This window comes from Bacillus rossius, chromosome 2, assembly GCF_032445375.1.
Source record: "Bacillus rossius redtenbacheri isolate Brsri chromosome 2, Brsri_v3, whole genome shotgun sequence".
NCBI classification, from domain to species: Eukaryota; Metazoa; Arthropoda; class Insecta; order Phasmatodea; family Bacillidae; genus Bacillus; species Bacillus rossius.
The window spans coordinates 60,162,842-60,176,928 of NC_086331.1; the positions used below are offsets into that span (position 1 = coordinate 60,162,842).

The 14,087-nt window shown below is 33.2% G+C and overlaps 1 protein-coding gene across 3 annotated transcripts in view; it reads left to right on the top strand.

Moving 5' to 3' along the window:
• LOC134529313 (ATP-dependent 6-phosphofructokinase) overlaps positions 1–14,087 on the top strand; it is a 133,321-nt gene that overhangs the window by 74,952 nt on the left and 44,282 nt on the right. For 2 of the 3 annotated variants that reach the window (XM_063363244.1, XM_063363246.1), the window contains exons 7-9: positions 7,945–8,133; positions 9,056–9,246; positions 11,032–11,119. In XM_063363244.1, the coding sequence (XP_063219314.1) occupies positions 7,945–8,133; positions 9,056–9,246; positions 11,032–11,119 (468 nt within the window). Of the gene's footprint in view, positions 1–2,890; positions 3,000–7,944; positions 8,134–9,055; positions 9,247–11,031; positions 11,120–14,087 lie in introns of all 3 variants that reach the window. The other variant, XM_063363245.1, reaches the window with a different exon arrangement.

Below are 14,087 nucleotides of genomic sequence, written 5' to 3' on the forward strand. Positions count from 1 at the left end.
GTTGTTGAAAACAAAATTCTATGTTAAATTTGGTGTCCAAGTTTCATTTTATAAGTGTTTTTGCAACATGTGAACACAGGAATTTGCTCGCTACTGGTGTTAGATATTACACATCTGTGGTGAGTACTGAAAGACGTGCTCACATTTTTAAATTTATTTTTTGTCCATTTGAACATACAAGTGTTACCACTATCACACAGTGGTATCAAACATGTCAAAATATCAGTAATTATTTACAGACACTGCTGTCAATAATATAAATATACTTTACCGTGAATCTTTTTGCACACACTGCACTGTTCAGCTTCCTTATACTCACTCTGGCTGTGTTTATGCAAGGTTGGAGTGGCGAAGAACCACAGAGGTCTCAAAACAGCTCAGCAAAACAAAATAGCTCCAAATAAGCACTATTAATTTAAAATTGCAAAATTATTTTAAAATAGTTTTTAATGTGTGCATACAACATAAATTGTGGTAGGGATTTTAATGTAATCAATTTAAAAATTTTTAAATTTTTATACATAAGGTGATTTGTAGAGGGCTAGACAAACTGAACGGGTGTGTTGGTGCACCCATTTAGAAAATACACACCGAGCACAAAGGCCCTAGGGATCTAAATTTTTTGTTATAATTCTTTTTATATATTTTTGTTCTCGAGTTTTACCAAAATCTGACTCATCTGTTCATACAGTGCACAGTGCTTCAGGAAAAACAATGCGATTTCAAAACTACTCAAGACATCTGAGTGGGGTTTGTTTACAAAAAGTATTTAAGAGTTCACCAAGGTTGAAAAGTACTTATGATTTCGGATTAAGTTTTTAAACTGTATTTTTAGGAGCGTTAAAATGGCTAAAAGGCGTGTTTTCAGAGTAATTTTTAGGCATAAAACAACGGGTACAGATTCTTGAAAGCACTTGAGGAAATTGCATTACACCTTCATCTTCATTCCTATGCCATATAATGTTATGGTCACCACTCAAATTTCACAGATGTCCTATGGACAATAAGAAGACTGCGTGCCAGTTTTCACAGTCTTGCGATTAGAAGCGAAACCGCACTAGAATCACCAGTGAGCATCGCGCTTATTATCCTGCCTCACTAACACACATACATCCCGGCTAGATGGGCCCTTTAACCCCTGTAGCTTTTTTGTCACATTTATTACACAAGCTGGTAGAGTTTTATACCAATTTAGTACACCGTTGTAATAAACAATACCTAGGGAACTTTAAAGCATTTGAACTTCTCTAACACAATTAGTTTTTTTTTTTTTTAATTTAATTTCAAGTTGATGTTTTTGCCTATTTTATTCCATTTTTCTGACTTTATGCATTTAGAACTAATTCTTTGGTCGTTCTTTGCTTCCAACCCTAGCTTGCAGTGATAAAGGATGCTCAGTGACCAAATGTAAGTAAAGAGATCAAATCTAAAACAGACTAAAAAGCTATAGGGATTAAGAGTTCAAATGTTGTTAAAATGTAAGAAAAATATAAAAAAATCATTATAACAAAAAACTTGGACCCCTAAGGCCTTAATTGCCAAGTGTGTATTTTCTAAATGGGTCCACCAACATGCCCGTTCAGTGTCTACACTTCTACAAATAATCCTGTTTATTTAAACAGTTTTTACTTTTTAATGTGTGTTTTAGCTATCTTTAAGTATTACACATTATACTTTAATATAATGTGTGTAAAATGAGTTTTAATTTATCTCAGACTTTCTGGAAGGTAATTTATTCCTTGTGCAAAAATAAGTAGGTAAAACAAATTACTTTTCCCTGAAAATGATTTTTAAACATTTTATGATTCCTTAAAAAATAGGTAATTTTTTTTATTAAATTTTAAAAAATACCATTTTTGATAGCACATTATAACTCAGGCAATGTGTTCTTCCTTTACTGACAAAAATATGTTGCCTCTTCCAGCATGTAATTCAGTTATCAGTGAGCTGTAATTAATTTGGTGTAGCAAATTACTAATCAGCTTACTTGAGTTTACAGAAAATGATTGTTTAATGGAAAATTCCATACTCGTCTTAAGGAAACAAATAGTTAATTTTAACTGTATGTGTATATGCAAGCTATTTAAACTTGTTGTTTCCTTTAAATGGGAAACCTGAGTGTGTTGTGACATAAGGATCTTTTCTTGTCATTCATGTATGATGATTATTTATAATTACAATTTAATTATAGCCTATTGTAAAAAAAATATCAGCCAAAAGAGCATAAATGGCTTCTCTCATGTAGCCATTAGCAGGTTATAGTATTACGAAAATAATATTTGTAAGTTTGCATGGGTTTTGTTATTTTATTACTAGTTTGTAATAATTTTCAGTGAAACTATTTTGATGAATAACTTTCAAGGAATCTTAACTCCATTATGAAATGATTTTGACTGAAAAGTATTATCTATATTTCCTATGAATTTTTACAGAATGAATAATCTTCTGTCTGGTTGATAAAAAAATAACCATCATGCTGTATATGCCAGTGAAACTTTTGTTATTTCTACTGCAGTATGAAATCTCTTTATAATACTGTAACCTTGTACTTCATTTCTTATATCCTATTAATTAAAGAAACCTACAATCCAGAAATGTCTGGCTTTTAGTTTTACTTAACATGCATTGTCTTCTTGAATACACTATTTAAAGCACCCAAAATGTAGGGCATTCAACAAAATAGGCCACAAAAAAGTAATGTTCTAGGTTGAATAATCTGCCTTAGTTTTGTGTATAGAATTCAATAATCTGCCTTAGTTTTGTGTATAGAATTCCATTGTGTATTTAACCTTTTGATGGTTCTTCCCATTAATGTAGTGTGTTGAACTATGGGTTTTTGTGCTGTTTTGTTTGTTTGTGAATGCCATGGCTGAGTTCTCCACGTTCCCAGGTATCTAGCACTAGTAGCTGCTCTAACTAGCGAAGCAGACTATGTGTTTATACCTGAATGGCCACCAGAACTTGATTGGCGCAATAAGATGTGTAAGAAGCTTCTACAGGCAAGAAATCATAGTTAGCTAATAATTTCTACATTTGCATGTAGCTTTCTTTTCTCTTGAGGTATGCAGTTGTTTTGGGTTATTTAATTGATTCTGTATGTATGTGATTAAGATGAATACATTTTGCATGCTGAAGGCTTTTCTTTATTTGGTTCATATTGATGTCTTACATTTGCTGTACTGCTTTTTGGAACCTTTACTTTTTGGCCTTTTTTGAAATCATGCTTTTGGTGTAGTTTTTGTAATAATTTAGTGCATTGCAATTAAATATGTTGTTGTACCTTATTTTTACTCTTCAATGCAATAGTTAATAATTTATTTGTAAAATGCTAATTTTTTTTACCTTACTCGAGAACTTTTAATGTTTTCATAAATATTTTTCAAGTAATTATGAATGTGTAAGTAATATTTAAGTATTATATTATAAAACATAATTGAGATAATAGAAGGATTGATGGTAGTACAGGTTGTTTAACCAATTAAAGCATTTTATGAAAATTTGTTTGCATGTATATGATAAATTATAAGAAATATATTTATATATCAAATAAATTATATAAAATGCCTTACAGCTAATATAGACTGAATTATGATGTATTTATAAATTTATATTTTAATAATATATAAAATATTTATACTATAAAATATTTCAACATGAGGTTTTGATACCATAAAATAACTAAGATGACGTAAAATAAAAAAAATTAAATGTTTGCTTGATTTTGAATGCAACAGTTTGAATAAGATTTAATCAAAAATTGGTTTTACGTGATATTATGTACAACCTCTTTATTTTTTGGATACAGTATTTTATAACTGCAGGAAGTACTCCATAAAAGGAAAAAAAACAACACAGATGTCGCTTCAAACTTTGGTAGAAAAATAGTAAACAATACTTGGTTTTGCTGTCCAGTGTTTTTTTTTTTTTTCTTTCAGCTTCTTCTTGCTACAAGTTGTGCTTGACTTTTAAAATCAAGACAGCAATTTTGATGCAGTAATATTCTGGCTGTTCATAATTTATTAAGCTTATGCATAACATGAAAATTTATTTAGAACACCTCTTTACAAAAATTAATCTGTGATTCAATATCCTAGCTATTTTAAAAATACAATTTGATTTTTTTTTGTGAAGATGAACTGTTGATCCATTATTTAATTATTTTTGGAATCTATTGTTTTCTGTAACATTAACGGAAACTTATACTATGAAATAAATTGCTAATTTTATGTCAATGCTGATCATCATTGCATACACACATTTATGAGTGGTATTCTTAATCACATTTTTTTAAGAATAGATAATGTGTGCCCAAAATTAAAGTTTTCATTTAAATCATTAGTTTGGTTTTACTCTACTAGTCATCCATTATACCTCCAATCTACATATCAGTAAACCTTAATTTTATTACTTTTATTTAAGTAACATGACTGTTAACATAATGTAAACTGATTTTTAACTTCTGTGTATTATGTGTAATTGTATAATTGTAATGATAAAAGTTTCAGTTCGATAAATAAAGGTACACCAATCCCTCACTAATGCATTCCTAAAATTTTTCGTGTTATCCGAAATCACATATTCTTAAGCACTGGTCTCAATAAATAGCAAGGCTAATTTACTTAATGTGTAGGGAAATATTCTTCACTTAATATAAATGCATAGAATAACACTCAATGATACATATGTCACACCATTTATCTTTATAAGCCTACCATTGAATACTTTGTATGACAAATTTGACACCGTGTATCGGTGTAGCTGGTGGACTTGACCGCCCAGGCGTGACCTTCAACTCACGTCGCGAACCTTCCCGCGAACTTTCGAAACCATCTTTTACTGGCAATGAAAATTATATTACTGTATATTAACATTTTATTTTTTTTCAACAATTAAAGTGCTTATTTGTGTATCACTGCTTGGTTCACATAAATCCTCTCAGGCCCCTGATTTTTTTTATTGCACCATTCATTTAACAACCTTTTCCACGTGAATCATCTGTTCATTTCTGTTCCGGTATCTAATGTCAAATATGTTCCTACTAATACAACCAACAGACAGCATCAGACTTATATAAACATTTGATAGAGTACTTATTTTGTAGGATTGTGCACACAGTTGACTTGTTTAAAACTAAAGTGTGACCAACATGTGTGGCCTTCATGACATTCTGCGCACCATAATACTTCTAGTTTTGTCTCAAACGCTTGAACACTATGCATTATGCTTCACTTGGCAGTCATGATTCCACTATAATTCCCACTGCAGGTGCTTGCACACGTACAGTTACGAGCAGACGAATGGGCAGATGTTGCTTTGTTTTGTGCGAGCTCCTTGCCACTGGCTAGACTGAAGTTCATCACGGCCTGGTCTGTAGCTGGGCGACAACGGTACTGCACAGAGGCATGCATGCAAACGTAAAAACATTTAGTCCTTTACACTTCATAGCCGCAACTTAACTTGCCATAGCTGATGTTTGTACAACAGCCGATAGCATAGTCGGACATGCGCGCGCATCTCTTCCCCCCTTGTATGGCTAACTGTATGCCATGGCACATCTGTTGTTTTCAGAAGTTGAACAGGCGTTGTGGCATCTTATCCGACTTTTTTTTTGCCTGCAGATATTTCGCGTTAACTGAAATTTACAGACGTACTATTCAAGACTGGGGCTGTAAATTTAACATCGTGCTAAATGAATTTGCATAATCTGATGACATAGTAAGTGAGGGATTGGTGTATTTCTTAGGTTTTTTGACATTTATTTTTTAATATAATATGGAAACATTTATTTAAAAGTAGTTTTAATGTATTTTTTGGAAAAAGTGGTGATGGTAAATTTATGTGTGTGTATAAAGTCTGCCTCAATTGTTAAATAGTTAAAATGAATTTACTTCATTAATAAAGGAAGCTTTGGTCAGTAATGGAGGAGTGAGTATTGTCTAATGATTTGATGATGTTAGTAAAGAACTTTTATAAGAAAATAAAATAATAAGACACTTGCAGCAAAGAATTACTATCGGAAATTATCTGCCAATTAGAAAAGAATGGTGGGAGCATGTTGCTTACTTTATCCTGTAAAGACATCATATAGTACGCATAGTACTGTTGGTTGTGCAAAACGCCACTTATAAGATGTCAACCTTATAGTTTGTAAATTAGCAGCACAAAAGCTATTTCATAAACCAAGTCTTAAAATTGTGTATAAATAATTGAGTTGTATCAATGATCCCCTATAAATTTAAGACAGTTCTGCACTCTCACATACATATGTGCATTGAACAAAACATATTTTGGATTAAATTTTATTTAAACAAACATTCTGAGCTTTTTAAAACATCATACTGTCCATGTAACATTAAATACTTTAAGAAGAATTAATCCCCACCATCTTGGAGTCTTTTTCTTATAATTTCAGTTTTGAATTTTTTGTTGAAAATTTTGAATGGCTAAGCATAAGTAATGTTCTTTTTTTTTTTTTTTTTTTTTAATGTTACAGTGATTTATTTTTTAGCAGGTTTCAGTCTGTAACCATTTGTAGAAAGTAGGTGATAACTTCAGAAGTGATCTCAAGTGTTATAATGGATATACTAGTTTGTAAACTTTGACGTCAAAGAATTTTAAAGATAGGTTCTATGCTCTAATAAGTCATAAAATGTTTATGTAAGTTGCTCTGCCAAAATATAGCTTTGTATTGGAAAAATGCAATATGGCAAGATTAATGTTCCTTAAGTCTATGATGCATAAAAGTGCCAATATAATTACTCAGAAATCAGTGGTTTTTCACAATCAGAAAGGTTGCAAGTCTCAGACACTCATTCTCACTGAAGTTTACTGTATGTTTTCTCGAAGTACTTCTGTTTCCTTCACCATATGCATTCTGTCTCTGCTTCATTTTATTGTTCAACTCATCTGTATCTAAATACCTCGATGTTGACGTTAATTCTTTATTTATTTATATTTATATGAATTTTGTTACAGATAGAACTAAAGAAGAGAAACTCTATCAATAATGTTAATTCATTTGCAAAAAGCAGTGCCACATATGGAAGCGTCCATTTTTAATGCATTTCTACAAATATTGGTTCTGTTTCCAAATTACTTCAGTGAATCTCAATCATCCTAAAGACTAACTATAGCATTTTTATGTCAACAGATCCCACTTGTATAAAAGAAAAGGAATGTACTTTTGGCTTGCAGATGGGAAAGTAATTCTAAATTGGTTCCCTGTTATTAAGCATATTGCACGGAGTCTTTCAAACCATAGTGATAAGTCTCCATCAGTAGATAAAAAACATATGTATAACAGTGCATCTGTAGAAGCAACCTAACAGAATTGACAACCTTGCCCAAGGGTGTGTAGAAATGATGTTCTTGAACTAAACCATTTTTGAAACTGGCCAGTGTTTATTATGTCTTATCCTTCAATACATCCACATCATAAGGGCAACATGTCCCAATCAACCAGCTGAGACAACTGACAACTGCTGGTCAGTGTGCTATTGCAGCGTCATGGCTCACCAAAAATACCTGAATAGAAACATTCAGAATGCTAGCCTGTTGTTCCTTGTATACCTGTTTAAGCCTAATTGCAACATAGTAAGGGAAATAGGTGTCAGTATCAGTCCACTACCATCAGTTGGATATACAACATAAAGTGCTTCCATGTGACGCATTCTTCCAATTCTTAATCTTGTGAGTTGGTAATGTGTGATGCAATGACAGCCAAAAAAGATGATGTAAGTCAGGAAAAATTATCTTAACTCTCTTGTAAAGTGGGCTGAATGGCACACAGTACAATATAAGGTAAAAATATTTCAATAGAAACTTTAAACCTTTAAGAGATTTACAAAAATTAGGTTTTTAAAGACAAAAAACTTATATAGGAGCTAGCTAACTCTGTGTGTGTGTAGGTGTGTAGAACTTCAATTTTTGTGTTCTGTTAAACAGGAACGTGCAACAGGACAGAGACTGAACATAATTATAGTCGCAGAAGGTGCAATTGATCGAGATGGACAGACTATTACAGCAGAAATGGTGCGGCAGGTGGTTGTGGAAAACCTGAAGCAGGACACAAGGATTACCGTTCTTGGCCACGTGCAAAGAGGTGGAAGTCCATCAGCCTTCGACCGAGTCTTGGTAAATATGGATGTTTTATAAATACATCAGCACAGAGGTTTGATTACAAACTTTTAAAGGGTCATTCAATTTCTTGTCAATTATGTCAGGTCACCATAATTTCTGTGTTCTCGAGTATTTAGGAACTTTGTTCAGTATTGACAACAAACATGGTTTCAAATAATTATATATAAATATTTCTTAGAAACTCTTCTAGTTTTAATTTAATCTTCTGTAAATATTTTGCTACATTTTAGAATACTTGTTCAAATGTCTTTGATCATAAATTACCTTCTTTTGCAGAAATGTTTTAATCATCTTTTTAAAATTTTTGTAACCTTGAAAACTAAGGCATGAAGATTTAAGAGCAAATATTTTCAGCTAAGTTAAGCTTAAGGTAAAATAAATTTAGCATTGTTTTAGGTTGATCTTAATCTGTCTCTTGGATATTCTAAAACTAAAATGATGGCTTAGTTTATTTGCAATCATTAGATTTATTTGTAATTAAAATACTATATATATTTGCTAGCAAAATTAGAATAGCTTTTTAATTTTGAAAGTATAGATTTAAAAAATTAGAAGTAATATGTATATTTATTTTAACTTAACTTTCTCTATTTATATTACACTACCCAAACTATTAGCAACTTACAAAATTAATATATCTTAATATATATCAAAAGTTTTATGTTCAAATTCACAGAAATATTAATTTTTTTCCAATTAATGCACATTATAAATATAAGGATTGGCATCATAGTTACATAGGTATGCTTATTGTATTATTGTCACAGTTTCATGTGATTAGTGCTTGAATGCAAGTCACTAGGCCCATTACCAGTGACTGACTACATATTGTGAACATTTTTCAGTTTTAGACTCATAAAAAGTTATTGATATAATTATACATCTTTGTTTTTAATTCATTATGTTTACATTGTAGGGTTGCAGAATGGGTGCTGAAGCAGTAATGGCATTAATGGAAGCAACTCCAGAGACTGAGGCATGTGTAGTCTCACTCGATGGAAACCAAGCTGTCAGGCTACCTTTGATGGATTGTGTTGAAAAAACAAAGGCAGTTGCAAAGGCAATGGCAGACAAGAATTGGGAGCTTGCTGTTAAACTCAGAGGAAAGTAAGTATTATAGTTAGTACCTCATTAATATGTATGCAAATTGCAAAATAGTGAAAGTGTTACTTAGAATTTTGATTACACAATAAGCACATACATACATACATACATACATACATACATACATACATACATACATACATACATACATACATACATACATACATACATACATACATACATACATACATACATACATACATACATACATACATACATACATACATACATACATACATACATACATACATACATACATACATACATACATACATACATACATACATACATACATACATACATACATACATACATACATACATACATACATACATACATACATACATACATACATACATACATACATACATACATACATACATACATACATACATACATACATACATACATACATACATACATACATACATACATACATACATACATACATACATACATACATACATACATACATACATACATACATACATACATACATACATACATACATACATACATACATACATACATACATACATACATACATACATACATACATACATACATACATACATACATACATACATACATACATACATACATACATACATACATACATACATACATACATACATACATACATACATACATACATACATACATACATACATACATACATACATACATACATACATACATACATACATACATACATACATACATACATACATACATACATACATACATACATACATACATACACACACACACACACACACACACACACACACACACTCATTCATTCATTCATTCATTCATTCATATGCCTGCACATTTGTTAAAAATTTCATGCATGATTGTACAAACACATTTCTATTACCCATCCACAATTAAAAAAATAAAATATAAGAAAATATTTCGTAAATATTTATAGTTAAATGTGTTACAGTTATTATTTTCGGTCATACCTTCATACAGACCTTGTGCGTAATTCCAGTCACATTTGCTAGGATTAACAGTGATTCTAATTTTTATATCATACAAAATGATATGGTCATATATTTTAATTTATAAATATTGTTGGATGCTTTCCAAATGTAGACTGCATTTGAGTTATTTGACTAATTCGAGTATGTAATGTGATTCTAAGTTATTCTTTTAAGTTTTCTTTTTTAATTTTTCAGAAGGAAAAGAGCTTGAATATTTGGGCATTTCTGTACAAGTGATATAAATCATTTTAAATATGGGTGTTATATCTCTAAAGAAAATTGTGTGGGACAGGAAATGTGTAGCCAAGCTGTAAAAACCAAAATATTTGTTGGGAGTAAGATAAGCGTGTCTAAGCTGAAGGTATATTAATGTCTTAGTTCTTACTGGTTCATGCAAAATATTATCACTGTGACCTATGGAAGAACTTAAGAATCTGTCAACCCATCAGATTTAACTTCAGGCTTACAATGTCTTGTCGGTGCTGTCAGTTCCGAGAGTTTTTTAAGTTAAACATACAGCCTTTTCATGTCACAGTGTCACAAAATTTATTTGATTCAAAATTTGAATTGAATTTTCAATATAAAATTTATTACAAGTATGTAAATAGTAAAGATGGACTGTTAATTTATTTAGGGAAAGGTGTTCTAGAAGGTAAAAAATAGTATGGATAATGAGGCAATGAATTTATTTGGAAAGTTGATATGACACCAATTTTTTATCCAGATTTTATAATTTCTTATGAGGATGGTTAAAAATTTTTTTAGAAACCTTACATGTATTGTCGCAATTGTTTTTCAGGAGCTTTCAGCGGAACTTGGAGACATACAAAATGTTGACCAGACTAAAGCCACCTAAAACATCTTTTGATTCTTCAGGAGCTGGAGTGGTAAGCAAAGTTTATTTCCCTATTCTTAATTTTTTGTTCGAGAGTAATTTACTTTTTAAAATGCATTGCTCGTCATTAAAATTTAAATCAGTACAAGGGCATGAACAAGCACAGCCAGATTTATTTGGTGAAATAATCATACACAGCTCATATGATAACATTTGCAGACATGTGGTACATGGGGGACATCAGCACAGTGTGGTCCTGCAACAAGCAGCAATAACCGATGCTTCACGACACGACATTGAGAGAAAGAGACTTTGGATGTCCATCTGAGATATCTTTGCCCATGCTGCTTTGATGCATGCCTACAATTTATCCAGTGTGACTATGGCAAGCCAGTCTCCATGTGACCATGAACCATAACATTTTTTATGAGCGGGAGATCCGGTGAACATACAAACCAAAGAAGCTGTGTGAAATGATGATCATCCAGTAAATGTCGGACGATTAGTGCTATATGTAACTGTGCATTGTCCTGTTGGTTCACGGCCTCAGGCTTCTGGTAGGGCCTGGATAGGGGACACTAACGGGCTCCAACAACTCATTGATGTAATTGTTGTTGTTCAACATATGTACCAGCGATGCAAGCTAAGCGTGAGCAGGACTGGAATCTTATGACACCCCATACCATAAATCCAGGTGCTGGGCCGTTACGATTGTGTCTCATGCAAGTTTCAGCCAGGCATGTGCCACGGTGTTGCCTTAAATGGATGCGTCCATTGTGTTGCTGCAAGCAGAAGGAAGATTATTTGAAAATAATGATGACATGGCATTCTTCTCTGTAGGCCTGACATTCCAAGCATCATTGCTGTCTCAGGCACCTGTGTTCATCAGTCAGTGGCAGCAGCAGTTATGGATGCCTGGAAGATGCTCTGAAGTTACAGATGGCAAAAAATTGTGCATGCAGACATATGGTGTGATATGCTTCATACCTGAAATAATGAGCAAATGAGTTTGATATTGCTTTATGGTCCATAATGGCATTGCACACCAAATGTCTGTCAAACTCGGTGAGACGCGGCCATGGCTTCCTGCACATTACCCAAACCCCCTCCTCGACCCACTGATCTCATGTCTCGATACATTGTGCTACAAATAATCTCTTCCAATGTGAGAACCATACTTGGTGGTAGGATAACCCACAATCTTAATAAGCCACAGTTCTCCCACTTTTAAATGCTGAAACCTGTTCATATGGTTATCGTGTGATTCATGCACATAATACTCAGTGACTTCCACTTCATATCACCCATTAGTCTTGTCAGTAATGCACATGATGCTCCATTCTGTTGGAACAACTGATCATGTTTTGGCCCTACTCTGCTCTATGCATTCCCGCAAAGTGGATTTTTTAAGGGCATCTTTCTTGGTGTTGCAATTTTAATGACCACTTGTATATTTGTTTTTAATCATGTTTATTGTGTTAATGCATGCACAATTATATTGTATCATTCTGGCTTTTCAATTGAGCTATTGTGTCCCAACAAAATTGACACATGATCTACCTCGCATACTGAGGTGTTCCACAACTGTACTGTATAACAATTTTCATTATCAAAATGAATAAATGCAAATACTCTGTTGAAAGAAAACATTAATTCTCTCAAAATTACAATTGTATTCAGGGTGGCCACCAAACCGGGAAAACTGGAAAAACCGGGAATATGTCGGGAATTTGAAAGGGCCCGGGTAAAACCGGGAAACTGTCTGGAATTTTATTTCTTTCCTGGGCAAATGCTGCGGTGTAAATGCGAACTGTCTGGAATTTTATTTCTTTCCTGGGCAAATGCTGCGGTGTAAATGTGCACAACTTATATAAGACGTACATCGCGGCGTCTGATAATCACGCGGCAAATCTGTACAGTGTCATGTTGGCAGCGACTGTAGTGTTCCCAGGCGTGTCATGTTTCTTCTTTCCTCATAGACGCAATACGTCACTAAGAGGCGGAGGGGGAGGGGGAATATGAACCGCACTACGGCGTGCAACACGGGGTGTTGTTCTAATTTGTTCTGTTCAGTACAAGTCTTCGAGCGGTTTTAGTCTTACGCTGTGCAGTTTGTTAGGAAGCTATTGCGGCAATGTCTACTAGGTATTCCTGTCGTTATGAGTCTTGAGGTTCCATGGGCTACTGAGGATGCGAAAGACAGAACTTGTGCGAGATGCAAGATATGCAATAAAAGTTTCAAGATCGATACGATGGGTAGGGGAGCATTTACAAGCCATGCCAAATCTAAGAATTACAATAGAGTTATAAATAACCAATCAAGAAACCTGCAAGTTACAGAATTTTGTTTCCACTCAACCTGCTCAGGATGAAGCCCACGCTTCCTGTAACAAATTTTTATTAGTACTTTAATTTATACTAGTAGCTTCCAACGGTTTAGCGGTGTTATAAACTACGACGTCTTGTATTCCATCGCTTATCAATAAACTGTCAAATATGTCCAGTAACTAACGACACTGCACGTTTTTTTATGAATATTCGCAGCGTGTTGAGGCCGGCCGATAAACCTTCCGCATTAACTTACCTTTAACGTCGGTAATGCTATGTTCACTTAAAATTTGTAAAATAATAATACTAAACATATAATTATTATGTACACCAGAACCCCGATTTCACGAACACCGGATTTAACGAAACAGTGATTTTACGAGTACATTCTCGGGAACCGTAAAAAAATTGGAAATTTTTACCAAAATGTGAAAAACAGAAAAAAATATTTAAAAAAAACGCAATGAAAGATCATATATACCGAATAAAAGCATGTTGGACCTCCTGCGGTCACCAGCAAAGCATAAACACGACCCAATGCGTGGTGCAACTGCTACATCGCTTCGTTATTGCTCGCGCGAGAGGCGGGACGTGGAATGTTAGAAGAAAGGAAGGGGGAAATGCGGGGAATGACAGACAGCAGCCAGTGTGTTTCCTGCGTGGGGAATAAGTGGCGTAGCTCCTTTTTTTAT